Raw genomic sequence first — 27,316 nt, 5'->3', positions numbered from 1 at the left:
ATTTATTTTGTATCCTGCCACTTTGCTAAAATTCTGAATTATTTCTAATAGTCTTTTAGCAGAGTCTTTGGGGTTCTCTAAGTATACCATCATGTCATGTGCAAAGAGTGATAATTTGATTTCCTCATTTCCTACTCTAATTCCTTGAATCTCTTTCTCGGCTCTTATTGCCGAGACTTATTGCCGAGAAACTAGAGTTTCTAGTACTATATTGAATAGTAATGGTGATAGTGGGCAGCCTTGTTTCACTCCTGATCTTACAGGAAAAGGTTCTAGTTTATCGCCATTACATATGATGTTTACTGAAGGTTTTAAATATATGCTCGTTATTATTTTAAGGAATATTCCATTTATTCCTATACTCTCAAGCGTTTTTAGTAAAAATGGATGTTGGATTTTATCAAATTCTTTTTCTGCATCTATTGAGATGATCATATGGTTTTTATTAATTTGATTATTAATATGGTCAATTATACTAATAGTTTTCCTAATATTAAATCAGTCCTGCATTACTGGTATAAATCCCACTTGGTCATATTATCCTGGTATTATCCTGGGGATGATTTTCTGAAGTCTTTTTGATAATATCTTATTTAAGATTTTAGCATCAATATTCATTAAGGAAATTGGTCTATAGTTTTCTTTCTCAGTTTTTGATCTACCTGGTTTAGGTATCAGTACCATGTCTGTGTCATAAAAGGAATTTGGTAGGACTCCTTCAATCCCTATTTTTTCAAATAGTTTATATAGCATTGGAGTTAGTTGTTCTTTAAATGTTTGGTAGAATTCACCTGTAAATCCATCTGGTCCTGGGGATTTTTTCTTAGGAAGTTGGTTAATAGCTTGTTCTATTTCTTTTTCTGAGATGGGACTATTTAGACTACTTACTTCTTCCTCTATTAATCTGGGAAAGCTATATTTTTGAAGGTATTCTTCCATTTCATTTAAGTTATCAAATTGATTGGCATAAAGTTGAGCAAAGTAGCTCCTAACTATTGTTCTAATTTCCTCCTCATTAGTGGTGAGTTCTCCCTTTTCATTTACAAGACTAACAATTTGCTTTTTCTCTTTCCTTTTTTAATCAGGTTTACTAAGGGTTTGTCTATTTTGTTGTTTTTTTCATAGAACCAACTCTTAGTATTATTATTTAATTCAATAGTTTTTTTACTTTCAATTTTATTAATCTGACCTTTTATTTTTTTTTTATTCATTTTTCCAAATTATCCCCTCCCTCCCTCCACTCCCTCCCCCTGATGGCAGGTAATCCCATACATTTTACATGTGTTACAATATAACCTAGATACAATATATGTGTGTAAATACCATTTTCTTGTTGCACATTAATTATTAGCTTCCGAAGGTATAAGTAACCTGGGTAGATAGAAAATAGTGCTAACAATTTACATTAGCTTCCCAGTGTTCCTTCTCTGAGTATAGTTATTTCTGTCCATCATTGATCAACTGGAAGTGAGTTGGCTCTTCTTTATGTTGAAGATTTCCACTTCCATCAGAATACATCCTCATACAGTATTGTTGAAGTGTATAGTGATCTTCTGGTTCTGCCCATTTCACTCAGCAACAGTTGATTTAAGTCTCTCCAAGCCTCTCTGTATTCCTCCTGCTGGTCATTTCTTACAGAACAATAATATTCCATAACCTTCATATACCACAATTTACCCAACCATTCTCCAATTGATAGACATCCATTCAACTTCCAGTTTCTAGCTACAACAAAAAGAGCTGCCACAAACATTTTGGCACATACAGGTCCCTTTCCACTCTTTAGTATTTCTTTGGGATATAATCCCAATAACAGCAATGCTGGGTCAAAGGGTATGCACAGTTTGACAACTTTTTGGGCATAGTTCCAAATTGCTCTCCAGAATGGCTGGATTCTTTCACAATTTCACCAACAATGTATCAGTGTCCCAGTTTTCCCACATCCCCTCCAACATTCATCATTATTTGTTCCTGTCATCTTAGCCAATCTGACAGGTGTGTGGTGGTATCTCAGAGTTGTCTTAATTTGCATTTCTCTGATCAGTAGTGATTTGGAACACTCTTTCATATGAGTGGAAATAGTTTCAATTTCATCACTGAGAATTGTCTGTTCATATCCCTTGACCATTTATCAATTGGAGAATGGTTTGGTTTCCTATAAATCAGGGTCAGTTCTGTATATATTTTGGAAATGAGACCTTTGTCAGAACCTTTACTTTTAAAAATATTTTCCCAATTTGTTACTTCCCTTCTAATCTTGTTTGCATTAGTATTGTTTGTACAGAAACATTTTAGTTTGATGTAATCAAAATCTTCTATTTTGTGATCAATAATGATCTCTAATTCTCCTCTGGTCATAAATTCCTTCCTCCTCCACAGGTCTGAGAGGTAGACTATCCTCTGTTCCTCTAATCTATTTATGATCTCATTCTTTATGCCTAAATCATGGACCCATTTTGATCTTATCTTGGTATATGATGTTAAGTGTGGATCCATATCTAATTTCTGCCATACTAATTTCCAGTTTTTCCAACAGTTTCTTCCGAATAATGAATTTTTGTCCCTAATGTTGGTATCTTTGGGTTTGTCAAAGATTAGATTGCTATAGATGTACCCTTTTTTGTCCTTTGTATCTAATCTGTTCCACTGATCTACCGTTCTATTTCTTAGCCAGTACCAAATGGTTTTGGTGACTGCTGCTATATAATATAGCTTTAGATCAGGTACACTTAGACCACCTTCCTCTGACTTTTTTTTTTCATTAGTTCCCTTGCAATTCTCGAGCTTTTATTCTTCCATATGAATTTTGTTGTTATTTTTTCTAGGTCATTAAAATAGTGTCTTGGGAGTCTGATTGGTATAGCACCAAATAGACAGATTAGTTTGGGGAGTATTGTCATCTTTATTATGTTCGCTCGGCCTATCCAAGAGCACTGAATATCTTTCCAATTATTTAAATCTGACTTTATTTTTGTGGCAAGTGTTTTGTAATTTTTCTCATATAATTCCTGACTATTCTTTGGTAGATGGATTCCCAAATACTTTATACTCTCAACATTTGTTTGGAATGGAATTTCTCTTTGTATCTCTTGCTGTTGCATTTTGTTGGTGACATATAAGAATGCTGAGGATTTATGTGCATTTATTTTGTATCCTGCCACTTTGCTAAAATTCTGAATTATTTCTAATAGTTTTTTAGCAGAGTCTTTGGGGTTCTCTAAGTATACCATCATGTCATGTGCAAAGAGTGATAGTTTGATTTCCTCATTTCCTACTCTAATTCCTTGAATCTCTTTCTCGGCTCTTATTGCCGAGGCTAGCGTTTCTAGTACTATATTGAATAGTAATGGTGATAGTGGGCAACCTTGTTTCACTCCTGATCTTACTGGGAAAGGTTGCAGTTTATTTCTATTGCATATTATGCTTACTGCCGGTTTTAAATATATGCTCCTGATTATTCTAAGGAATAATCCATTTATTCCTATACTCTCAAGAGTTTTTAGTAGGAACGGATGTTGGATTTTATCAAATGCTTTTTCTGCATCTATTGAGATGATCATATGGTTTTTATTAATTTGATTATTAATATGGTCAATTATACTAATAGTTTTCCTAATATTAAACCAGCCCTGCATTCCTGGTATGAATCCTACTTGATCATAGTGTATTATCCTGGGGATGATTTTCTGAAGTCTTTTTGCTAATATCTTATTTAAGATTTTAGCATCAATATTCATTAAGGAAATTGGTCTATAATTTTCTTTCTCAGTTTTCACTCTACCTGGTTTAGGTATCAGTACCATGTCTGTGTCATAAAAGGAGTTTGGTAGGACTCCTTCATTCCCTATTTTTAAAAATAATTTATATAGCATTGGGGCTAAGTGTTCTTTAAATGTTTGGTAGAATTCACATGTAAATCCATCTGGTCCAGGGGATTTTTTCCTGGGGAGTTGATTAATAGCTTGTTCTATTTCTTTTTCTGAAATGGGACTATTTAAGCAATTTATTTCCTCCTTTGTTAATCTAGGAAGCCTATATTTTTGGAGGAAGCCATCCATTTTACTTAAGTTATCAAATTTATTGGCATAAAGTTGGGCAAAGTAACTCCTTATTATTTCTCTAATTTCCTCTTCATTGGTGGAAAGATCCCCCTTTTCATTTGTAAGACTAACAATTTGATTTTCCTCTTTCATTTTTCTGATCAGATTTACCAAAGGTTTATCTATTTTATTGGCTTTTTCATAAAACCAACTCTTGGTTTTATTTATTAATTCAATAGTTTTTTTACTTTCAATATTATTGATTTCTCCTTTTAATTTTTGTATTTCAAGTTTAATTTTTGGTTGGAGGTTTTTAATTTGGTCTTTTTCTAGCCTTTTAAGTTGTAAGCCCAATTTGTTAATCTTCTCTTTCTCTATTTTCTTCAAATAAGCCTCTAAAGATATAAAATTTCCCCTTATTACTGCTTTAGCTGCATCCCACAGATTTTGGTATGATGTCTCATCATTGTCATTATCTTGGGTGAAATTATTAATTGTTTCTATAATTTGCTCTTTCACCCAGTCATTCTTTAAGATGAGATTATTCAGTTTCCAATTACTTTTTGGTCTATTTATCCCTAACTTTTTACTGAATGTAGCTTTTATTGCATTGTGGTCTGAGAAGAAGGCATTTATTATTTCTGCCTTCCTACATTTAATTTTGAGATCTTTATGTCCTAATATATGGTCAATTTTTGTATAGGATCCATGAACTGCTGAGAAGAAAGTATATTCCTTTCTATTGCCATTCAGTTTTCTCCAAAGGTCTATCATACCTAGTTTTTCTAATGTTCTGTTTACTTTTTAAATTTCTTTCTTGTTTGTTTTGTGGTTTGATTTGTCTAAATCTGGGAGTGCAAGGTTGAGATCTCCCACTATTATAGTTTTACTCTCTATTTCTTCTTGCAACTCTCTTAACTTTTCCTTTAGAAAGTTAGATGCTATACCACTTGGTGCATATATGTTTAGTATCGATATGGCTTCATTATTTATGCTACCTTTCAGCAGGATATAGTTTCCTTCCTTATCTCTTTTAATTAGATCAACTTTCGCTTTTGCTTGATCTGAGATAAGGATAGCTACCCCTGCTTTTTTGGCTTTACCTGAAGCATAATAGATTCTGCTCCAACCTTTTACCTTTACTCTATATGTATCTCCCTGCTTTAAGTGTGTTTCCTGTAAACAACATATTGTAGGGTTCTGATGTTTGATCCAGTCTGCTATCCATCTCCATTTGATGGGAGCATTCATCCCATTCACATTTACAGTTGAAATGACTAATTCTGTATTTCCTGCCATCATATTATCCCCAGATTATGCTTTTTCCCTTGACGCCCATGTACCCTTCTCCAATAGTCAATTTATAGACCCCCCTTGTGACGTGTAGCCCTCCCTTTTTTTTTTAGTATCCCTCCCCCCTCCCTCCACGTCCCTTCCCTTATTCTCCTTTTCCTTTTCCCTTTTCCTCTCCCCCCTTTTAATGAGGTGAGAGAGAATTCTCTGAAAAACAAATATGACAATTATTTACTCTTTGAGCCTCTTCTAATGAGAGTAAGATTTACACAATGATTCTCCCTCTCTCTAAATTCCCTCAGATATGGTGTATTTTCTATGCCTCTTCCTAGGATATAGTTTCCCACTTTTTATCACTCCCTCCCCTTTTTCTGATACTATCCCCTTCTCTTTACTACACCCCCTCCTTTTTTTATATCAGTAAAATCAAATTATCCACGCGTACTTTCTATATACCCACAACAGAGATATAGTTCTCAAGGTTTCTGTGTACCTTTTTCTGTTTCTCTTCAGTCTTGTGGATGTAGATCAAATTTTTTGTTTAAGTCTGGTTTTTTTCTTAGAAACATATGGAATTCCTCTATTTCATTGAATGACCATCTTCTTCCATGGAAAAAGATGCTAAACTTAGCTGGGTAGTTTATTCTTGGTTGCAATCCTTGATCTTTTGCCTTTCAGAATATCAGGTTCCAGGCCCTTCTATCTTTTAATGTGGAGGCAGCCAGATCTTGTGTGACCCTTATTGTGGCACCTTGGTATTTAAATTGTTTTTTTCTAGCTGCTTGCAGGATTTTCTCCTTTGTGTGGTAATTCTGCAGCTTAGCCACAATATTCCATGGTGTTCTTTTTTTAGGGTCTATTTCAGAAGGAGTTCGATGAATTCTTTCAACATCTACTTTCCCCTCTGTTTCTATTATCTCTGGACAGTTTTCTTTGATAATTTCCTGTAAAATAGAATCTAGGCTCTTTTTTTGGTCATAGTTTTCGGGAAGTCCAATATATCTGCAGATTATCTCTCCTAGATCTATTTTCCAGGTCTATAGATTTTCCCAGTAAGTATTTGACTTTGTTCTCCAGCTTCTTATTTTTTTTTTTTGTTTTGTTTGACTGATTCTTGGGTTCTCAATGAATCATTCCTTTCTATTTGTTCCAACCTGACTTTTAAGGAGTTATTTTCTTCATTCACTGTTTTTAGTTCTTTTTGTAAATGCCCAATTTCATTTTTAAATGAGTTATTTTGCTCTATTGAATTTTTTTCCATTTCCCTAATTTTTTTTTTGAGAATTATTTTCTTTTTCCAATTCAGAAATCCCTATTTTCTTGGGACTTTTTTATCTTCTCCAATTCAGAAATCCTATTTTCTTGAGACATTTTTATCTTCTCCAGTTCAGAAATCCTACTTTCCTGTGATTTTTTTACCTTTTCTAATTCACTAATTTTGTTTCCCTGCATCTCTTGTGAATTCTTTATTTTTTCCAACTCCAATTTCATAGCTTCTCTTTCCTTTCCCCATTTTTCTTCAAACTCCTCTCTTCACTTTTTAATAGTCTCTTCAAGGAGAAAGTTATGTGATGGGGGGCAGGAATCGTTCCCCTTTAGGTTATCTGCTGACTCTCTGCTGTTAACTTCCTCAGGGTTGGATACCCGCTCTTTCTCTGTGTAGAAGGAATCTATGTTTTTTTTGGGCTTCTTGCTCATACTTAAAAAATCTTTTGGGGTCTGTCCCTGGGGTAGGAAATTATTTATTTATTTCTTTACCAGCTTCCTCCCAGACTGGATGGATGCAGCGGCCCCTGCGCCTGAGCTAAGAGAGAGCTCTGGGAGAGAGTTCCCCACGCCCTCCCTGGAAGTGCCTCAGAGGTGACTAGCACAGCTGTGCCTTGAGGGCGCTGTGTTTTAGCGGCTTCCCTGAGGTTCGAGACTGAACAGTAAAGGCGACTCAAAGTCTAGCCTATGCGTCCCAGTGGGACGTGGATGTCTGCAGCAGGTGACATGAAAAGCCCCTGCACTCAAACTGGAAGTGTCTGCCAGAAACTGCGGTCCCTATTTCAAAGGTTCTGCTTCTCTGGGACCTCCGTTCCACCTCCTCCAGCCGAGCCAGGCACTATGAGTTACTGCCCCGCCCACTCTTCAATCTCTTAACTACCCCGAGGTAAAAGCCTGGATTGCCTATGTTGGCCACACCCCCAGTGCTGAGATCTGCTGAGTCACCCCTGGGATCCAGGATGATCCAATCTGGTTTTAAATTTTAAAGTGGCTTAGATTTCTCTTCTTAACTGCTGTTTTATAAGCAGAGAAGAGGTAACAGCCTGTGCCAGATTCTTTTATTTCAGTGGATTCTCTGATCCCAGAGCCCTCCCCAGCGCAACTGGCGCAGTGTGCCACTAGCCAACTGTCTGCGCTGGCCTCTCTTCTTCCTCCCCTGGGAGCTGACCTTTCCTGCTGAAACTCCAGATTCTCTTCAGCTTGGAAGTCATGTTTCCAGTCCTTGTGGATTCTATCAGTCCAACGCTATTTCTGAGGCTGATTAAATCTAGTTGGTTGTGAGGGAAGAAAGGAGCTTACACAGTGGCATGTATTTTCTACACCATCTTGGCTCCGCCCCCTCACCTTTTATTTTTTGAATTTCAAGTTTTGTGTTTGTTTGGGGGTTTTTAATTTGTTCCTTTTCTAGCAATTTTAGTTGTAAGCCCAATTCGTTGGCCCTCTCTTTCTCTATTTTATGCAAGTAGGCCTGTAAAGATAGAAAACTTCCCCTTTTTACTGCTTTGGCTGTATCCCACACATTTTGGTATGATGTCTCATTATTGTCATTTTCTTGGGTGAAGTTATTAATTATGTCTATGATTTGCTGTTTTACCCAATCATTCTTTAGTATAAGGTTATTTAGTTTCCAATTATTTTTTGGTCTATTTTCCCCTGGCTTTTTATTAAATGTAATTTTGATTGCATTGTGGTCTGAAAAGGATGCATTTACTATTTCTGCCTTACTACATTTGATTTTGAGGTTTTTATGTCCTAGTATATGATCAATTTTTGTATTAGGTTCCATGAACTGCTGAGAAGAAAGTGTACTCCTTTCTGTCTCCATTTAGCTTTCGCCAAAGATCTATCATATCAAAATTTTCTAGTTTTCTATTTACTTCTTTGACTTCTTTCTTATTTATTTTGTGGTTTGATTTATCTAATTCTGAGAGTGCAAGGTTGAGATCTCCCACTCTTATAGTTTAGCTGTCTATTTCTTTTTGCAGTTCTCTTAATTTCTCTTTTAAGAATTTAGATGCTGCACCACTTGGTGCATATATGTTTAATATTGATACTGCTTCATTATTGATGCTACCCTTTAGCAGGATATAATGCCCTTCCTTATCTCTTTTAATTAGATCAATTTTGTTTTTGCTTGATCTGAGATGAGGATGGCTCCCCCTGCTTTTTTGGCTTTGCCTGAAGCATAGTAGATTCTGCTCCACCCTTTTACTTTTAGTTTGAATGTATTACCCTATTTCAGGTGTGTTTCCTGTAAACAACATATAGTAGGATTCTGAGTTTTAATCCAGTCTACTAACTGCTTCCTCTTTATGAGGCAGTTTGCCCCATTCACATTTATGGTTAGAATGACTAATTCTATATTGCTTGCCATCCTATTAACCCCTGCTTATGCTTTTCCCTTTTCCTTCCCTCTTACCCCCCTACCCAGTATTAAACTTGTGAACACCACTTGCTTTTCACAGCCCTCCCTTTTTAGTATCACTCCCTCACCTTAAAGTACCTCCCCTTATTTTACCCCTTTTCCTCACAATTTCTGTATTCCCTTCCCCTTAGCTTACTCCTTTCCTCTCACTTTTCAATGAATTGGAAGAAGTTTCACCATAAATCGAATATGTCTATTAATACACACTATGCTCATCTCCCTCCTTTCTTTCTCTCAGATATAATAGGTTACCTTTGCTTCTTCATGAGATGTAGCACCACCACTTTACACTTTTTTATGATATAATTTCCTTTCCACCTCCAGTTTCTAGGACAAATTATACATACATTCTTTACATATGGCAAAAGTATAGTTCTCAAGATTTCTTTTTACCTTTTTAGAAATCTCTTGAGTTCTGTATTTGAAGATCAAACATTTTCTGTAGGTCTGGTTTTTTCTTCAAAAATAGATGGAATTCATTTATTTCATTAAATGTCCATCTTCTTCCCTGGAAAACCATGCTCATTCTTGCTGGGTAAGTTATTCTTGGCTGCATACCAAGTTCCTTAGCCTTTTGGAATATCATGTTCCAGGCCCTTCGTTCTTTTAATGTGGACGCTGCTAGATCCTGGGTTATCCTTATTGTGGCTCCTCCATATCTAAATTGCTTTTTTCTAGCAGCTTCCAGTATTTTTTCCTTTGTCTGATGGTTCTTGAACTTGGCCACTATATTTCTTGGCGTTTTGATTTTAGGGTCCCTTTCAGTAGGTGACCGATGAATTTTTTCAATGTCTATTTTACCCTCTGTTTCCAAAATGTCTGGGCAGTTCTCTTTGATAATTTCCTCGAAAATAGTGTCCAAACTCTTTTTTTTCCTCACATTTTTCAGGGAGTCCAATTATTCTTAAATTGTCTCTCCTGGATCTGTTTTCCAGGTCTGTTGTCTTTCTAATAAGGCACTTGACATTCTTTTCAATTGTTTCATTTCTCTGGTTTTGCTTGACTACCTCTTGGTTTCTCCTTGAGTCATTCATTTCTAATTGTTCGAGTCTAATTTTCAATGATGTATTTTCTTCACTCACTTTTTTATATCTCTTTTTAATTGTCCAATTGTGTTTTTATCTTCTATGGAATTTTTTTCCATTTTATCCATTTTATTTTTTTAGAGAGCTGATTTCTTTATCCAGCTCACTAATCCTGTTTTCCTTGGAGTTGTTTGCCTTTTCTTAATTCACTAATTTTATTTCTCAATGATTTGATCTCTTTATCCAGTCTGGATGACCTCTACAGGCTCTCTTGCCAAGCTTCCCTTTCCTTTTCCCATTTCTCTTCTAGCTCTCTTTTGAGAGCCTTTTTGATTTCCTCTATGAGATTCTTTTGTATTGAGGAGCAGCTCATATCCCTTAGGGGATTCCTCTGGGGACAGTCTATTTTTAGTCTCCTCAGTATTTGAAGTCTGCTCTCTTTCTATACAGAAGCTGTCAATGGTTAGAGCCCTTTTGAATTTTTTGTTCATTTTGTCAGAGCGGGAGTTGAAGAAAACAAATTGACAAGAGAAACAATTGCTCTGTTTTTTGGGGGGATGGAGCTGGATGGTGTTAATGGGCTTCCTCTACAGACTGGGGGTAGGGCAGCAGCGATGGCTACACAGAGTCTGTGCTCTGAGGCTCTGAGAAAGTGCTGAGTCAGTCCTGGTGGGGGTAGTCAGGTTCCGAGAGAGACTAGCTTTCTGGGGTTTTAATCCTCACCTCTGATGTTTACACCCTCTTTGCTGCTCCTGGCTTGCTGCCAAGACGGAGTATCCACACTGGGGTAAAAGTCTTTTTGCAGAAATGGCAGAGATCGTACTCCTCCCCCCTCTGGTCTGAGCAGTGTGAGCTGCCTGTCTCTCTCTGCCTTGCCTCCCCTCAATCTGTGCCCAGTCTGTTCGACCCTTCCCTGAGCAAACACAGACCTTCTCTGGTGAATTTCAAGGATGTCTTTTGTTGGTGATTATTTGTGGGTTTTTTTCCAGTCAAGCATTAACTCTGAGGCTTCTCATGAAGTAAGTCCTGAGAGAAAACACAGAGCTCAAGCAGCTCTCTGCCTCCACGCCGCCATCTTGGCCAGAAGTCTGTTCTTTTTTTCATATGTGAATATTCTAAGTCTCCAATTGGATTGTAAACTCCTTGAAGGCAAGATCATGCCTTATTTTTATCCTAGCTCTGCTGATGATTAGTCTGAGGAGTCTTTAGATTGGAGTCACTTCTTTTCTTTCCTCTTTCTCCAGATACCACCATGGAGATGGTGCTGACCTTTCTATGTAGCCTATTGGTTCCTTTGGTTTTAGCCAGTGGTAAGTGGACTCTCCTGGGACCTGGGTGGACAAGGGAAGAGCCTGTAGCTCTTGTGTGCCCCAGAGTTGCCTGCAAAGCTGGATGCTGCCATATATAGCCTGGGTACTTACCCCCTGAGCAGGGGCTGGGAATCAGATACAGCTTCTATGATGAAGCTCAGGACTGGTCAATTTCTCTCTCCTTCCCTCTATTTCTCCTTCAGAGATTTAATACTTATTAAGTATTGTATCCCTGGGCAAGTTAGAGAAAAAAGAAGGAAGGGAGGGAGGAAGGAAGGAATGGAGGAAAGAAGGGAGGGTATATTTTTCTATAACACAAAAAAGGTTAAGAACCCCTGGAGTAGATGAAAACTCTGAGATTTTTTCCAATGCAAATAATCCAAATGACTATGAAATAGAGATACCTTTTCCTATTTACAGCACAGGGTTGCCATGAGGTAATTTCTGTGAAAATGCTGTATAACCATAAAATATAAATGAATTGTTATTCTCCCTTCCTCATGATTTTGCTTGTATTATTTTACCAGCTGCTGATCAGAAGAAAGAACAAGATCCTTTTCATTATGGTGAGCATTCTTTGGAGTGGTAAGGGGCTTTAAGAAGAGTTTGGGGGAAGGTTTTTTTTGGTAGTTTGGTGAATAACCTGAAGGTTGAGTGGGAAATGCCTGCCTGTATTTCTCACCTTCCCCTTTCATTCCTATTTGGCTGCTTCCTTTGCAGATTACCAGAGTTTGAGGATTGGAGGCTTGGTGTTTGCTGTGGTCCTTTTTTCAGTTGGGATCCTCCTTATCCTGAGTAAGTGATAAAAGGGAAAGAGAGAAAATAAAATCCCACCCCTCCCAGCCCCATAATGGGTACCTTTTTAGAACTCAGGGCTCAATTGTTCCCTTGGATGGGTGAGTAGGACCAGATCCCTCTTAGAGAAGCTCTGTACTGTTCTGGAGAATATTAGACTTGCAGTTAAGAACTCAGGTTCCTTCCTATAACACTAACTATCTTTGTGACTACAGGCAAATAAATCCCTTAGCTCTCTGATCTTATATATTTTTATCCATAAAATAGAGATGACAATGCCTGTAGATCATATTTCACACAGCTTATAGGATAAAGTGAAATAATATTTGTAAAGTACTTTGCAGACTTTAAAATGCTGTACAAATTTCAACTATTATTATAATTAACACTTATATATCCCTTTAAAGTTTGTAAAGTACTTTTTACCCTCACAATAACATTATAAAGCAAGAGCTATTATTTTTCATCCTCATTTTATAAATGAGGAAACTGAGACTGAGAAAAGCAAAGTGTTTTGCCCAGGATAGATGGCTAGTAAATGTCTGGGGCAGAATTTCTAGCAGCAAATCCAGTGGCCTATTAACTGTAATTTGTTATTGTTATTGCTATTATTATTATTGTAACATTAGAACTTGTTTCCTCCTATAATTGGAATGTCTTTATGTCACTTTAAATCCTACTCATAGCTCAAGGCCTAGCTCAAATTTGACTCTTGTGAAGCCTTCCCTGATCACCACTCCCAGAGGTTTCTCCTTCTTCTAAACTCCTCTTGTTTTAATGGTCTAGATCAGTGGTTCCCAAACTCTTTGGAGTATGGAGGAGTCTGTTAAACATTTAAAAAGTTACATAGCTACATGTGGAAACACTTTTTTGTTAGCATTCATTAATTGAGAAAACACTAAATGACAAAAAGCTGCTCTGAGTTAAATAACTTGTAAAGTGAATCTGTACTGCATTAATCTCAGGAACATAGGGAAAAAAAGGATACTCATATGTGATATGAGCAGTGAAGTTGTGCAGTAGATAAAGTGCTGAATCAGAAAGACATCTTCCTGAATTCAAATCTGGCTTCAGATCCTCACTGGCTGTGTGATTCTGGGCAAGTCCCTTAATCCTATTTGTCTCAGTTTCCTCACCTATAAAATAAATTGGAGAAGGACATCACACACTTTTCCCATAAGTTTGCCAAGAAAACCCCAAAAGGAACCATGAGGAATCAGCCATGATTGAATTGACTGAACCAAAATAAAATATTCCTCCCTTTTTCAACTGCATGTCCTTGTGAGGCCAGATTTTCTTCATATACCTCAACCCAAATAACAGATGGCAGCAGATTGACTGTAGGAACAGATATGAGAATCTTGCTACCTTTTAACAAGGCATACATTAGAGATTTGCAAAAATATGCAAAACAATGTCAATTGAATTTTTTTGTTTGTTTTGGAAAGTAGTTATTTTATATGTATTTATGTAAGTATAGTTATTTTTATGAAATATATATCACTTATATTAGTATGTAATAGATTTATTATTTTACATTAATGCATATTTTAAAAATATATCAATTTTAATTTCCAATATGTTTTTTACATTATGTAAAATAAACAAGCACATCCATTTCATTAGCATGCAAATTTGCTTTCATCTTTAAGAAGTTGTAAAATTATATGTATGCCAAAGAATTGTTTTAAAATAAATTTCTTTATGCTTTATTATCAGTAAATGTTTGATTTCTATACCTATTTTCTATACCTATATGCCTGGGGTCACATAAAAATTTCTTGGGCAAAAAGGGGTCCCATGTGGAAAAATTTTAAGAAGCCCTACTGTAGAACAGAGGTCTCATACAGGCAGCTTTGTAACACACTGGATTTGAACTGGATTAAAATGTCATTAGGAAATATTTAACAAAATAATTAAAATTTATAAAAAATTAACATGGATAATGTTAATATGTGAGTTTTTAAGTCAATACCTGACCAGCAGGAATCCTTATGTATGATTTAGTAGCTCCTGTTTTTATTTGAAATTGGTATCTAGGTTCAAGATCTTCCTTTGATACATATAAGCTTTATCAGGTCAATTAAACTCTTACTGCTCTTTGCAATTCAAATATTATAAATTGCAGAGAAAGTATTTCCTCATCTGGGAATTTCTACCATAATGAAATCGCAGTACCTACTCTGGTTTAGGATTAGACCTGTGAGTTCATGGGGATAGGGAATGCCCAGCAAGACACCCATTGTCAATGCAGATCAGCACCTTTCTGTGATTATTCTTTGGAAAGTTGCTTTATAGCCTTTTCATAGTGGCAAGAAACTGGAAACTGAGTGGATGCCCATCAGTTGGAGAATGGCTGAATAAGTTATCTGTAAATGTTATGGAATATGATTGTTCTATAAGAAACAGTCAGCAGGATGATTTCAGAGAGGCTTGGAAGGACTTACATGAACTGATGCTGAGTGAAATTAGCTGAACCAGGAGAGCATTGTACATGGCAATATCAATATTATATGATGATCAATTCTGACAGACGTGGTTCTTTTCAACAATGAGGTGATTCAGGCCAGTGCCAGTCCTCTTGTGATGAAGAGAGCCATCCATACCCAGAGAGAGAACTGTGGGAACTGAATGTGGATCGCAGCATAACATTCTTATTCTTTTTGTTGTTGTTCACTTGCATTTTGTTTTCTTACTTGTTTACTTTCTTTTTTTGTTTTTTTTTTTATCTGATTTTTCTTGTGCAGCAAGAGAATTGTATAAATATGTTTTTACATATTGGATTTAACATATATTGTAACATGTTTAATGTATATTGGATTACTTGCCACCTAGGGGAGGGGTTGGGGGAAAAGAGGAGATAATCTGAAACAGAAGGCTATGCAAGGGTCAGTGTTGTCAAATTATCCCTGCATATGTTTTGAAGATAAAAAGCTTTATTAAAAAAAGTTGCCTGAATGACTGGCTTAGGCTGCACTGTATGGTCAAAGGCAGAACCTGAAGTTAGATCTTCCTGAATGGGAGGCCAATTCTTTATGGATTCAGTCTCCTTGAAATAACTTCTTGGCTCCCAGGTTGCTTTATCATGCACTCTTATTTATCTTTTCATGTGCTGATATGTATGAAAAGTACTGTAAAACCTAAAACCTTATATAAATATTCATTATCACCATTACCATCTTTGATCTTGTCTTCCCAACTGTAGTGTCAGTATTTGGTGTCTAGCATATTTAGGTACTGACTACATATGTATTGGCTAGATCACAGGATTTAGAATATAAGGTTATAAGAAATAATCTTAGAGATCTTCTAATCAAATCATTTAATTTTATAGATGTAGGAAAAAAGATTAAGTGACCCAGAATGGTGTGGCATAGTGAGCACTAGCTGTAGCATCAGTTCAAGGCTCAAATCCCAGCACTACCCTAGCAACCTGTGTGATACATGTCTACTTGTATAAAGGGCTTGAAGTGGAAAGCCCTTCATTTGCTCTTACAACTCTAAATCCTTGATTCTATAAGTTAAAAATAACTTGTTCAATAAGGTGACTAATCAGCACTAACCTGAAAAATGAAAATAAAAAATAAAAATACCTTTCCAGTATATTTTGTTGTCTGAACTTTAAATGGCGAGTGCACTTAAATGGGTTAGGATGGAATGAATAAGGATTGAGAAAACCAAAACCAGGTGAACTAAAGCAATACAACATGTGCTATTACTTGTTTTTTTTTTTTTCCCCTAAGAGTGGGAGTAGTTTGTACTAAGACATACATAGTTTCTCCTGCTTTATTTCCCATAACAGACAATGGCATATCTGTATGAGATAGTAAACAAGATATGGATGGGATGGAACAGGAGAAAGTTAATAGTTTAGAAGAGGACAAAACCTATCTGTACCCATGGCCTCAAAAGTACTATTCTTAAGTGTTTGAGAGAAGAATGTATGTTGTAATGGAAATAATATATTTTGAAGGAATAAATGAACCTTTTCTTAATATTAAAAATAGCATATATATTAATAGTATTTTATTTGTCCAAATACATGCAAAGATAGTTTCCAGCATTCACTTTGCACAACCTTGTATTCTAAATTTTTCTCTCTCTCTTCCCTGCTCCTAAGACAGCAAGCAAACTGATATAAGTTAAACATGTACAGATCTTCTAAATATATTTCCATATTTGTCATGCTGTGCAAGAATGAGAAAAAAAGGAAAAACCCAAGTAAACAGCAACAAAAAGGTGAAAATACTATGCGATCCACATTCAGTCTCCATAGTCCTCTCTCTGGATGTGGATGGCTCTTTCCATCCCAGATCTATTGGAATTTTCTTGAATCACCTCATTGTTAAAAAGAATCTTATCCATCACAGTTGAATAATCACATAATCTTATTGTTACAGTATATAATGTTCTCTTGGTTCTGCTCACTTCACTTAGCATCAGTTCATGTAAGTCTTTCCAGGCTTTTTCTAAAATCAGCCTGATCATCATTTCTTATAGAACAATAACATTGTTTTTTTTTTCTTTTTGAGACTTGAATATTTATTTTATGGAGAGAATGAAAAAAAAAATCACTCACCAAATACAATGGATATATCAATTGTGCCTGGCAGAATATAAAGTATTTCCTATTCCCTCTGCAAAGAGGGAACCACAGACTCTTCTTTCCCTAAATCCCTTTCACATGACCTTCTCCCCAACTATGCTTTCTCTCTAGAAATTTGGACATTCATTTCTAACTCTTCAACTCTGATGACTGAGTGTAACCATGACATAATAATTAACTAATTTGATTTAATTTAACAATTAACTAGTTTGACTTCAGTATTGGGAAGACATGTATTCACAAGAATTTCCTTTTTATTTATGTGAGTTTTTAGGTGGTCTATAGGTATTTGATTTCATTTGCTCTTTAATCTGAAAGTATAGTTTTCAACATGATTTTTACCATTCTCTCTTCTGTCAATATTTATACTGAAGTCAACAAGTAACAATTTGTGTGTTGCTTTGATTTGGAGTATTATGTCAAGCTCTTCATAAAACTTATCTATTTCATCTTCTTCCACAGATATGATGTATCATTTCAATTTTCTTTCTAATGTCGATCTAACAATATGTCCTTGCTACTATATTACTTACCATTCTACTTAAGAGGCAACTCTCAATTATGGATTAAGTTCAATCCTGGTGAAGCCATTTCCAAAGAGAGTTTTTGTTGCATCTCTTTGAATCTCAATCCCTAGTGGTCCAGGGGAAAAATGACTAACCCTTAATTTTGATTTATGTCTTTTAAGATTATTTCAAAGGAAAGAATAGAAAGTAATTCAATATATAATATAAATCAGGTATGGAACAGCTCTTTATCTCTTCTGCACAAAAAAACAAACAAACAAACAAACAAAAAACCCCCAAAAAACCTACTATACACAAAAGACTCAACCATGCAACACAAAAACTTATAATAGAATAACTTATTTTACTTTCTTGAGTATTTGGAATTTAACATTAAAACATGAAACAGCTTATAGAACTATTAAGTAGCTATTTCACATTTCACCTCTGCTTTGCACTATCCAAACCAACTACCTCCAGGTTCATATCTTCTAGCAAATCAGACTAAGAGTAATATTCCTCCTCTTATTAGAGATCACCCTTTCTTTCTTTCCTTTTTATTATAGCTTTTTATTTACCAGATATATGCATGGGTAATTTTTTCAGCATTGACAATTGCAAAACCTTTTTGTTCCAACTTTTTCCCTCCTTCCTGCCACCCCCTCCCCCAGATGGCAGGTTGACCAATACATGTTAAATATGTTAAAGTATAAGTTAAATACAATACATGTATACATGTCCATACAGTTGTTTTGCTGTACAAAAAAAATTGGACTTTGAAATAGTGTGCAATTAACCTGTGAAGGAAATCCAAAATGCAGGCAGAGAAAAATAGAGGGATTGGGAATTCTGTGTAGTGGTTCATAATCATCTCCCAGAGTCCTTTTGCTGGGTGTAGCTGGTTCAGTTCATTACTACTCTGTTGGAACTGATTTGGTTCATCTCATTGTTGAAAACATAGTATTGTTGTTGAAGTATATAATGATCTTCTGGTCCTGCTCATTTCACTCAGCATCAGTTGATGTAAGTCTCTCCAAGCCTCTCTGTATTCATCCTGCTGGTCATTTCTTACAGAACAATAATATTCCATAACATTCATGTACCGTAATTTACCCAACCATTCTCCAATTGATGGACATCCATTCATTTTCCAGTTTCTAGCTACTACAAAAGAGCTGCCACAAACATTCTGGCACATACAGGTCCCTTTCTTTAAGCTCTCTTTGGGATATAAGCCCAGTAGCAACACTGCTGGATTAAAGGGTATGTGCAGTTTGATAACTTTTTGAGCATAGTTCCAAATTGTTCTCCAGAATGGCTGGATATATTCACAATTCCACCAACAATGTATCAGTGTCCCAGTAGAACAATAATATTGTAATGGAAAGATTATAGAGCCAGAGAGTTAAGTCTAGGTTCTAGTCCTAACTCTGATGTAAACTAGTTTTGTTCCATAGTACAAATCACTTTTTCTTTCAGGGCATTAATTTCCTTGAATATAAATGGAATTATACTAGGGGATCTCTTAAGTGCTTCCCAGTTTTAACTTTACATAATTTTATGAGCTAAAGCCAAAACAATAAAATCAGAATCATGGAGTTGTAAGGGACTCCAGAAGCCATTTAATCCAACACATACCTGAACAGGAATCATCTTTTTGATATATTAATGACCATTCAAACTCTGTTTGAAAGCCACTAGGGAAACTCACTGCCTTCTAAGATGACATAACATTTTTAGACAGCTTTAAATGTTAGCAAGTTTGGGTTCTTCTTTTACATTTGAAATTTGTAACTTCTATCCATGACTCCTAGGGCCAAAGCATAGTAAATCTAATTTCTCTTCTAAATGACAATCATTTATTTATTTTTGCCTTGCCTATCTTCATTTTTTAAAAATAGCTTTTTATTCAGAATACATGCAAAGATAATTTTCAACATTTACCCTTATGTTTCAAATTTTTCTCTCTCCTTCCTTCCTCTGCCCCCTCCCCTAGATAGCAAGTAATACAATATAGGTTAAACATGTGCAAGTCTTTTTTCTTTAATTGAAGTTTTTTATTTTCAAAATATATGCAAGAATAATTTTTCAATATTGACCCTTGAAAAACCTTGTGTTCCAATTCCTCCTTCTTTCCCCAAATCCCTCCCCTAGATGGCATGTAATCTATGGTAAGCAGGGTAAAAATTTATGTTAAATCCAATGTAGGCTACATATTCACACAATTATCTTGTTTCACAAGAAAAAGCAAATCAAAAAGTAAAAACAAAACAAAAACAAAAACATAAGAAAATAAAATGCAAGCAAACAATAAAAAGATTAAAAATGTTATGTTGTGAACCACACTCAGTTCCCACAGACTTCTCTCTAGGTATAGATGGCTCTCTCTGTCACAAGTCCATTGGAACTGGCCTGAATCACCTCATTGTTGAAAAGAAACACTTCCATCAGAATTGACCATTGCATAATCTTGTTGTTGCCATGTACAATGATCTCCTGGTTCTGCTCATTTCACTTTGCATCAGCTCATGTAAGTCTCTCCAGGCCTTTCTGAAATCATCCTGCTGATTGTTTCTTATAGAACAATAATATTCCCTAACATTCATGTACCATAACTTATTCAGCCATTATCCAAACTGATGGTCATCTACTCAGTTTCCAGTTTCTTGCCACTATAAAATGGACTGCCACAGACATTTTTGTACAAAAAATGTGCAATTCTTCTAAACATATTTACACATTTATCATGTTGCCCAAGAAAAATCATGTCAAAAGGGAGAAAAACGAGAAAGAAAAAAAACAAGCAACAACAATAAAAAAGGTAAAAAACTATGTCATAATTCACATTTAGACCCCACAGTCCTCTCTCTGGATGCAGATAACTCTCTTCATCACAAGCATATGACAGTCTTTTAAATCAAGGCTTCTTCAACTTTTTCTATTTGCATCCCCTTTATGCCAGAGACATTTTTACTCAACTCCATATATAATATATATGTAAACATATAATTTTATAATTAAAAATAAAAGCAATTTTACATATTAATAAGATACTTTTTTACTTTTACATAAAGAATTAAATCTTGGTAGAATATTTGATACTGCAGGACATAGAATATTAAAAAATCTTTTACTATTGCCAAATTTTTTGTGACCCCCACATTCAGTTATGTGATCCCAGATGGGGCATAAGAAGCTTTGCTTAAAATACTTGAAAAAAGTTAAAATGTCTCCCTTAATTCTTCTCAAAGTTAAAAATCTTGATTTCTTCCATTTATGCTCATGGCTTTAAGTTCTGTTACTCTCTTGGTTGTTCCGCCAATAGATTTACTTCAGCTTGATAATTTCTTTTCTTGAATATAATACCCACAACCCAGAACAATTGGGGTCCTGAGGGCAAAATACATTGGGAGTCTCATCTACTACAGTCTGAGACTCTGATGACTGGATTTTTTTTTTGTCATTTTCCTCTTAGGTCGGAGATGCAAGTGCAGCTTCAATCAGAAGCCCAGGTAATGCATGGTGAAATCTGAAATGATTAGGGGAAAACTTGTGATAGTCAGTTTGATCCCAAGTATTTCTACTTTTCTAAATCAGTGACAGAGGCAGGAAGTGGGCTGAAGTTTTTGTAGTGAAGATGGTGAGAGGATAGTACTTCATCTTCATTTAATTTGTGAGAAGTAAGATCTGCTATCTTGAAGTGCACATAGGACAATTCAATTTACAGAGAATGGAATGGGTTTTAAAAATTGTCTATCTCTGTTTTTTTGCCAATCTCCCTTCTCTTTGGTTTGGGGTCCTTTCTTAGAGGAATATCACCAATATTCAGGAGCATTGGCTGCCTTGAGTTCTAAGGTGCCTGGGAAACCCTTTCAAAGAACCGTGTTTCTTCCTCTTCCTTAGACAGAGTAAGTTTTCAAATCAGCCAAAGAAGGACCCAGTGGGTGAGCTATCAAATCCTGGTATTGTAAACCTTATGCATATAGAAGCAGGGCAATTGTCAGGTATCTATGCCAGGAAAAATGATGGGTATAGAATGGAGATGGATGTGTCTAAAGAAAATGGGACTAGTTAGGAGGGGCAGATTGTACAAGGTGAGAAATTCCCTTAGGAGTATGTGAGTAAATGTAATAAAGAGAGACTGAAGATATAGATCCTGAGTTCATTAACAATGGTAGATATAATTGTGAATAAAGTGGGTTACTCTGACTTTAGTAAAGTCAGCAACCCCAGAAGACAAAGAAAGGGTTTTGTGAGAAGTGGAGAAGAGATGATAGGTTATAGGACTGGAGCAGAAACATTATTATGATTATCTATACTGAGAAAGGTGAGCTGGGTTAGATAAGACTAATCACTCCCCTCTCTTAACTATTAAGGAATGTTAATTGCCTTATGGGGCTCATCTCTATCTTGTGATCTTTGCTAGGGCATTACAACTAATAGACTTGCTGTCTACTTGGAAATTAAAACCTCTCTTAAGTATATAAAAACAGGGAAGGACAGACAATTTATCTTTTGTAGATGGTGATTTTGAGAGGCTAAACAAATGGATATCTATGAAGTATTCTAGGGGGTTACCAGCATGAGAAAGAACAATCTTTCTTTTAAACTAACTTTAAGCTATAGCTCAGTAGCTGGATTCTTAAATTGAGCTGAAGCCAGCTGGATCCAGTTATAAAATTAATATAGTAGAAATCAATGAAATAAAAACCAATATAAGATGAAGGTAATAATTAATCTTGATTTTTTTCATAGAAAACAGCCATAAAAGAGAGGCCCATACGATGACAAGAACTGTCTATTATTTTGTGCCTCAAAAATGCCTTACATGTTTTAAGTGTTGAATAAATATCTGTTGACTGACTGATTATGAAAGTTTTTGATAAGATATGTTCCATGGTCTTTGAGAAATGGACATTTGAATAATGTCTGTGTCTGTTCCAACAGTTTCTGTTGGCTTCTTCTCAGTATCCCAATGTACTCTACTCTAATGTATCTCTAATCTTCTCCCACGGTTGTGGGAAGATCTATAGTTTAAAGAAGGGATTCTCTGAGAACCATGGACCAATGTTATGTCTTCTCTTTCAGAACTCCTGGGGATGAGGAAGCCCAGGTGGAGAACCTGATCACCTCAAATGGTAACTTTTGACAGTTATCTGGTCACAGTGGGGTTAAGGGGATGTAGAAAAGTGGTTTAAAAAAGAAAATGAAGAACATATAAAAATAAAATCTCCTCTCCCCCCAAAAAAATTATCCCCAGGAGTTTTGTATATAGTAAGTCACTGGGAGATGTGTGTGTGTGTGTGTGTGTGTGTGTGTGTGTGTGTGTGTGTGTGTGTGTGTGTGTGGAGGTGGGACAGGGAGGCCCTCTTTAGAGCTAGTTTGTATCTCCACAGGTCACCAGCAGCACCTCTGGCAAGTTACTTTTGCTCTCTCCTGTCTTCTTCCCACCACTGAAAGCAAAAGTAAATCTCCCTTAGTTAGACAGTCATATAGTCTGGCAGTGCCTCCCTGCTGGTTAGACTGTTCTGTGTTATGCTTTATGCTTTTTTCTTTTCAGCCACAGAACCACAGAAAGTGGAGAACTGAGGTGTGCAGCCATCAGACAAAAAGGTGAGCCCTTTACCTACCTCCTCTCCCAGTTTGTGATGGCAGCTAGTCAGGGGATGTCAAAGTAAACCTCTAGAGAGAGACAGTCTTATACTGATATCTGAGAGAGTTGGGGGAAGGCAATGGGAGCAGAGAGTAGAACTAGAGCTGGTCTTCTCCTGAGGGAATTCTGAGTCTGAGAGGAAAGGCTAACTATTGCCAAACACTGAGTGCTGAAATGTGTGACTGCAGTTAATTCTCTGGCCCTGTACAAGTAGGAGACTCTAAATAATCCAAAATTTTGTTAATGAGGAGTTGGTAGTGATTCTATATATTTGTCATTTTTTGAAACTTTTGAAGAATTGCATATTTGAATGCAATAAACACCTAATATTGAAGCTGTACTGAAAACAACCTTTCTTTGAAGATACAGAAAGCACTTTGAGTGGATTCTTAGGGACATTTCAGAAGTAACTGGAAGAATACTGAACAGGAGATCTGGATTTGAGCCCTGTCTCTTATACTAACCACAGGACAAATTCTTTTGCTTCCCTATGCCTCAATTTCTTCCTTGGTAAAATATAAATAATGTCTATCATACAACAATTTGTCCTTCATGTATATGATACAGAGTTGCATACGTGACAATTTCTACTGTTATGATATTAAGTAAATCAGATTTTATTATAATCAAAATGCCATATGGTTATCAACAGTCACCTATTTAAAACTAATATCCATTGTCTCCCCTCTATTCCACAAAATTGGCCATTTCATAGATATGAAAACTGAAGCCCAGAAAAGTTGAATGATTTCAGATCTATAATTAGTATAAAAGTCATAATTTTGCTCCACAGTACCATCAAACAAACTTTTCCTCTCAACACAGACTTGCATATGATCTCTTTTTAAAATAGTATTTTATTCTCTAAATACATATATAGTTTTCATCATTAATTTTCATAAAACGTTGTGTTCCAAATTTTTTCTGCCTCCCTCTCTTACCTCCCTACTCTCCAAGACAGCAAGCAATCTGATGTAGGTTAAATATGTATAGTGATAGTGTGGAGGAAAGTAGGTTCCAGGTGAGGAGATCTAGTCCCCTGGGACCTACTTTCTTCCACATGATCAATGCATATACCACATATAAAGTGCTTTACAAACCTAAAAGTACAATATCATGTGCTGCTATTTATAATTTTTTGGTTGTGTTGAATTCTTTATATAACCCTATGTGAGGATTTCTTGGCAAAGAATGGCTTACCATTTTGTCCCTCAGCTTACTTTACAGATGAGGAAACTGAGGTAAACAGGGTTAAGTGACTTAACAATGGGTCAGCTAGAAAATGTGAGGCCATATTTGAACTCACGAATATGATTTTTCCTGACTTCCTGACTCTACTTAGTACTCTATTCATTGTACCACCTCTGTGCTCTTACTATACATACTATTAGATCAAAAGAAGTATTTTTTCTCCTCTCTTTTCACAGCCACTAATCCCTAAAGATCACTGCGCAATCCCATAGATGCCAACAGTGATGCTTGAAAAACCTGGAAGCCACAGCAGCAAAAGCATTCCCAGGAAAAGTCAAGAAGTCATGTGTACATTCTAATCCATTTCCTCCAAAAGTGGTTCATGACTTCACCAGACAAACTAATTCTTGTTCCCGTTGTCCTGTATGACTTGTGTGATGTGTATGTGTGTGATTGGTCAATATGATCTTTGTGACTCTATGTTTGTGGATGATATTGTGTCCCTAGTAAAACTTGGATTAACTTTCCCAAGGTCAGGAGTTGGAAAATCCATCCACCACCATGGTCTCTTCTTCCTATCTACACTCTTCCCGCCCCCCACCCCATCCCCGCTCAGAGAAGGCTGCTGTTTCCCAAGGAGACAAGCAGTTCTTTCCCTTGATTTGTATGGATAAGGAAGGGCAAGGTATACATTTCTGACTACTTTGAATCTCCCAGAGGATGGCAACATTGATGTTATATGCAATGATCTTAGTTGTAGCCTTTCATCTCATGATTCTTCCCCACCTGTAATGGTTCCGTATTCTGCCCTTCAGCTTGGTCTGAGGATACTTACACACTCCTTATGAGCCCAAGGCAACTTAGAGCTGCAGCTTTCGCTTCTATGGGAAGAAGAGTAGCACTTGGCTCTTTCTTAGAGTCATGGATACTGAGATGCCATCTAACCAACTCCTCAAATAGTGCAATAATTCCTCCTACAGTAGTCTTGACATCTAACTCCTGCATGTGCACTTTGAGAGACAGGAAGCTGGCAACTGTTCAAAGCAGGTTGTGACATTATTGGATTGTTTTAATTATTGGAGAGTTTTCCTTTCTATTTTGAATCAAAATCAACTTTCCTTGAAGCCATCAAGGGTCTGGCCTTTATTTCTGACCTTTTTCTTGATAGCAACCCCTATCATGGTCCTACATTTACCATCTCCCAAGCTGAGGAAAGCCAGAGTTTCATAGTAACATTTGTTGACCCTTATCCTCTACCCCAATCAAAGTGGAGGTTTTGAGATTGTATGGATAGTCTCATCTTGATTTTCAGAATCTTAGCAATAGCCCCAATATTTCTGAAGCCTAACATTGTTCCCAAATCCAAATCTTGCTCTTAGGACCTTAATTTCCTTTTCCTGGTGACAGCTGAACTCTGAACAACTGTACGTTAGTATGAAATGGGGGGTGGTGGTAGGAATTGCTTATTATGGTTTGGTGGGGGTGTTTGGTCTCAACTTGTAGAGTTTATCTATCCCCTATTGTCATTTTTTCTGGTATAAGTGAGCAGCACTACAGTGGAAGCTAAAGTTGGGGAAAGAGAAAGTGTGGGGTTCAGAGGTGGTGGAAAGGAGAAGAGAAGAGAAGAGAAGAGAAGAGAAGAGAAAAGAGAGAGAGAGAGAGAGAGAGAGAGAGAGAGAGAGAGAGAGAGAGAGAGAGAGAGAGAGAGAGAGAGAAAGAGAGAGAATGAATCTTATTAATCACGTTGACATTAATCAAGGAATCTCCCTATGCCTTTTTCTCAGTTTCAGCCCTTCTGTGCTTGCGGTGCACACTGCCTCTTCTACTCAGAATGTTGGTGGTGATGGTAGCTTACTTAGGTGGAGATTGCATGATGTGGCTGTTTATTTTGTCTTCTCACAAATCTAGTCCTTTTTGCCCAAATGTGCATCAAAAATGATGAGGTCTTGAGTGTTGTAATATGAATGGAAAAAAAAAAAAAGGCCCCAATCTGCCTATCACCATTGTGTTCTTGTGGAAATTGAGCAAACTGTATTGCTGTGATCAAAGACTATCGTATTCTGTATTGTGATCTAGATTATCCTAAAGCAAAAATAAATAAATAAATAAATAAAATATCATTTCTATCCTAGAGGCTCTCAGACTTATTTATTTGTATTTATTTTTGTAGAAGTTGTTCATGTATCGGGGAATGTTTTGATTAAAGGGCCAATCAGAAAGACTTTAATAAATGTGATTACTGAGCCTCTATTAAGAAAGGTGTGGTGTGTGACCTGGAATTGGACAAATACTTCAAAAAGATTAAGAAGATTCTTCAGACTATAAGTGGATAAACCTGCCTTCCAATTTATGACAAAATTTTAGAAATGCTATTAAGAGGATAGGTTATGACCATTTTGAAAGAGAATTGGACATTAAAAGCCAGCATGCATTCATTTAAGTCGGGTTATACTTGAAGAATCTCATTATTTTTTAGGTAGGGTTATTCATCTGTCATAGGGGAAATAATATGACCATAGTATATTTGTGTTTCATCAAGGTATTTAATAAAGGCCTTCAGGATGTTCTTTTGGACAACAGAGATGTGAACTACACTTGGGGGCAGGTTTCAAAATAGGTGGAATCTAGATGTTCTGGTGAGGGAGAAGCAATGTCAACGTCCTCTTCAGTAGTAACAGTTATCGTGTGCTGAGGGAAACAAATAGCACCAGGAATACAGTGTACACAGCAATAGCAAAATGGTGTTATGATCAACTATGAAATACTTGGTTCTTCTCAGCAGTTCAGTGATCCAAGGCAATCCCACTTTGGATAGAAAATGTTATCTGTATGTAGAGAGAAAACTATGGAGGATGAATATAAAGCAACACATGCCATGTTCACTTTATTTTTCTTTTTTCCTCTCATTGTTTTTCCCTTTTGTTCTGATTTTTCTCTCTCAACATTTCATAAAGAAATGTATATTTAAAAATTAATGCATGTGTATAACAAGGAAAAAGATAATAAATATAAAAATAATAGTTAACATGAATTATAATGAAATATAATGGAACATATTTTCTAGATTTAGGATTTTTACCTTGATATTTAAACTGTTTCTAAAATCTAGTTTTAGCTAATCCAGTGTTTCTTTTTCTTCAAGTCAATTATATATGTGCCTATCAAAAAAGGGCTATTATTTCACTTTTTAAAAAATTATCAGTGGT

General features: G+C 36.1%; 1 protein-coding gene across 1 annotated transcript in view; it reads left to right on the top strand.

Moving 5' to 3' along the window:
* Positions 1–25,803, top strand: part of FXYD6 (FXYD domain containing ion transport regulator 6) — a 55,957-nt gene extending 30,154 nt beyond the window's left edge. The window contains exons 2-8 of the mRNA XM_074302222.1: positions 11,294–11,359; positions 11,887–11,925; positions 12,080–12,154; positions 20,742–20,778; positions 22,355–22,404; positions 22,827–22,879; positions 24,347–25,803. Of these exons, the coding sequence (XP_074158323.1) occupies positions 11,302–11,359; positions 11,887–11,925; positions 12,080–12,154; positions 20,742–20,778; positions 22,355–22,404; positions 22,827–22,855 (288 nt within the window). The 5' untranslated portion in view covers positions 11,294–11,301 and the 3' untranslated portion in view covers positions 22,856–22,879; positions 24,347–25,803. The remainder of the gene's footprint in view (positions 1–11,293; positions 11,360–11,886; positions 11,926–12,079; positions 12,155–20,741; positions 20,779–22,354; positions 22,405–22,826; positions 22,880–24,346) is intronic.
* Positions 25,804–27,316: the final 1,513 nt, after the last annotated feature.

This window comes from Sminthopsis crassicaudata, chromosome 3 (assembly GCF_048593235.1).
Source record: "Sminthopsis crassicaudata isolate SCR6 chromosome 3, ASM4859323v1, whole genome shotgun sequence".
Taxonomy (NCBI): Eukaryota; Metazoa; Chordata; class Mammalia; order Dasyuromorphia; family Dasyuridae; genus Sminthopsis; species Sminthopsis crassicaudata.
This window is presented reverse-complemented; position numbering and strand designations above follow the sequence as displayed.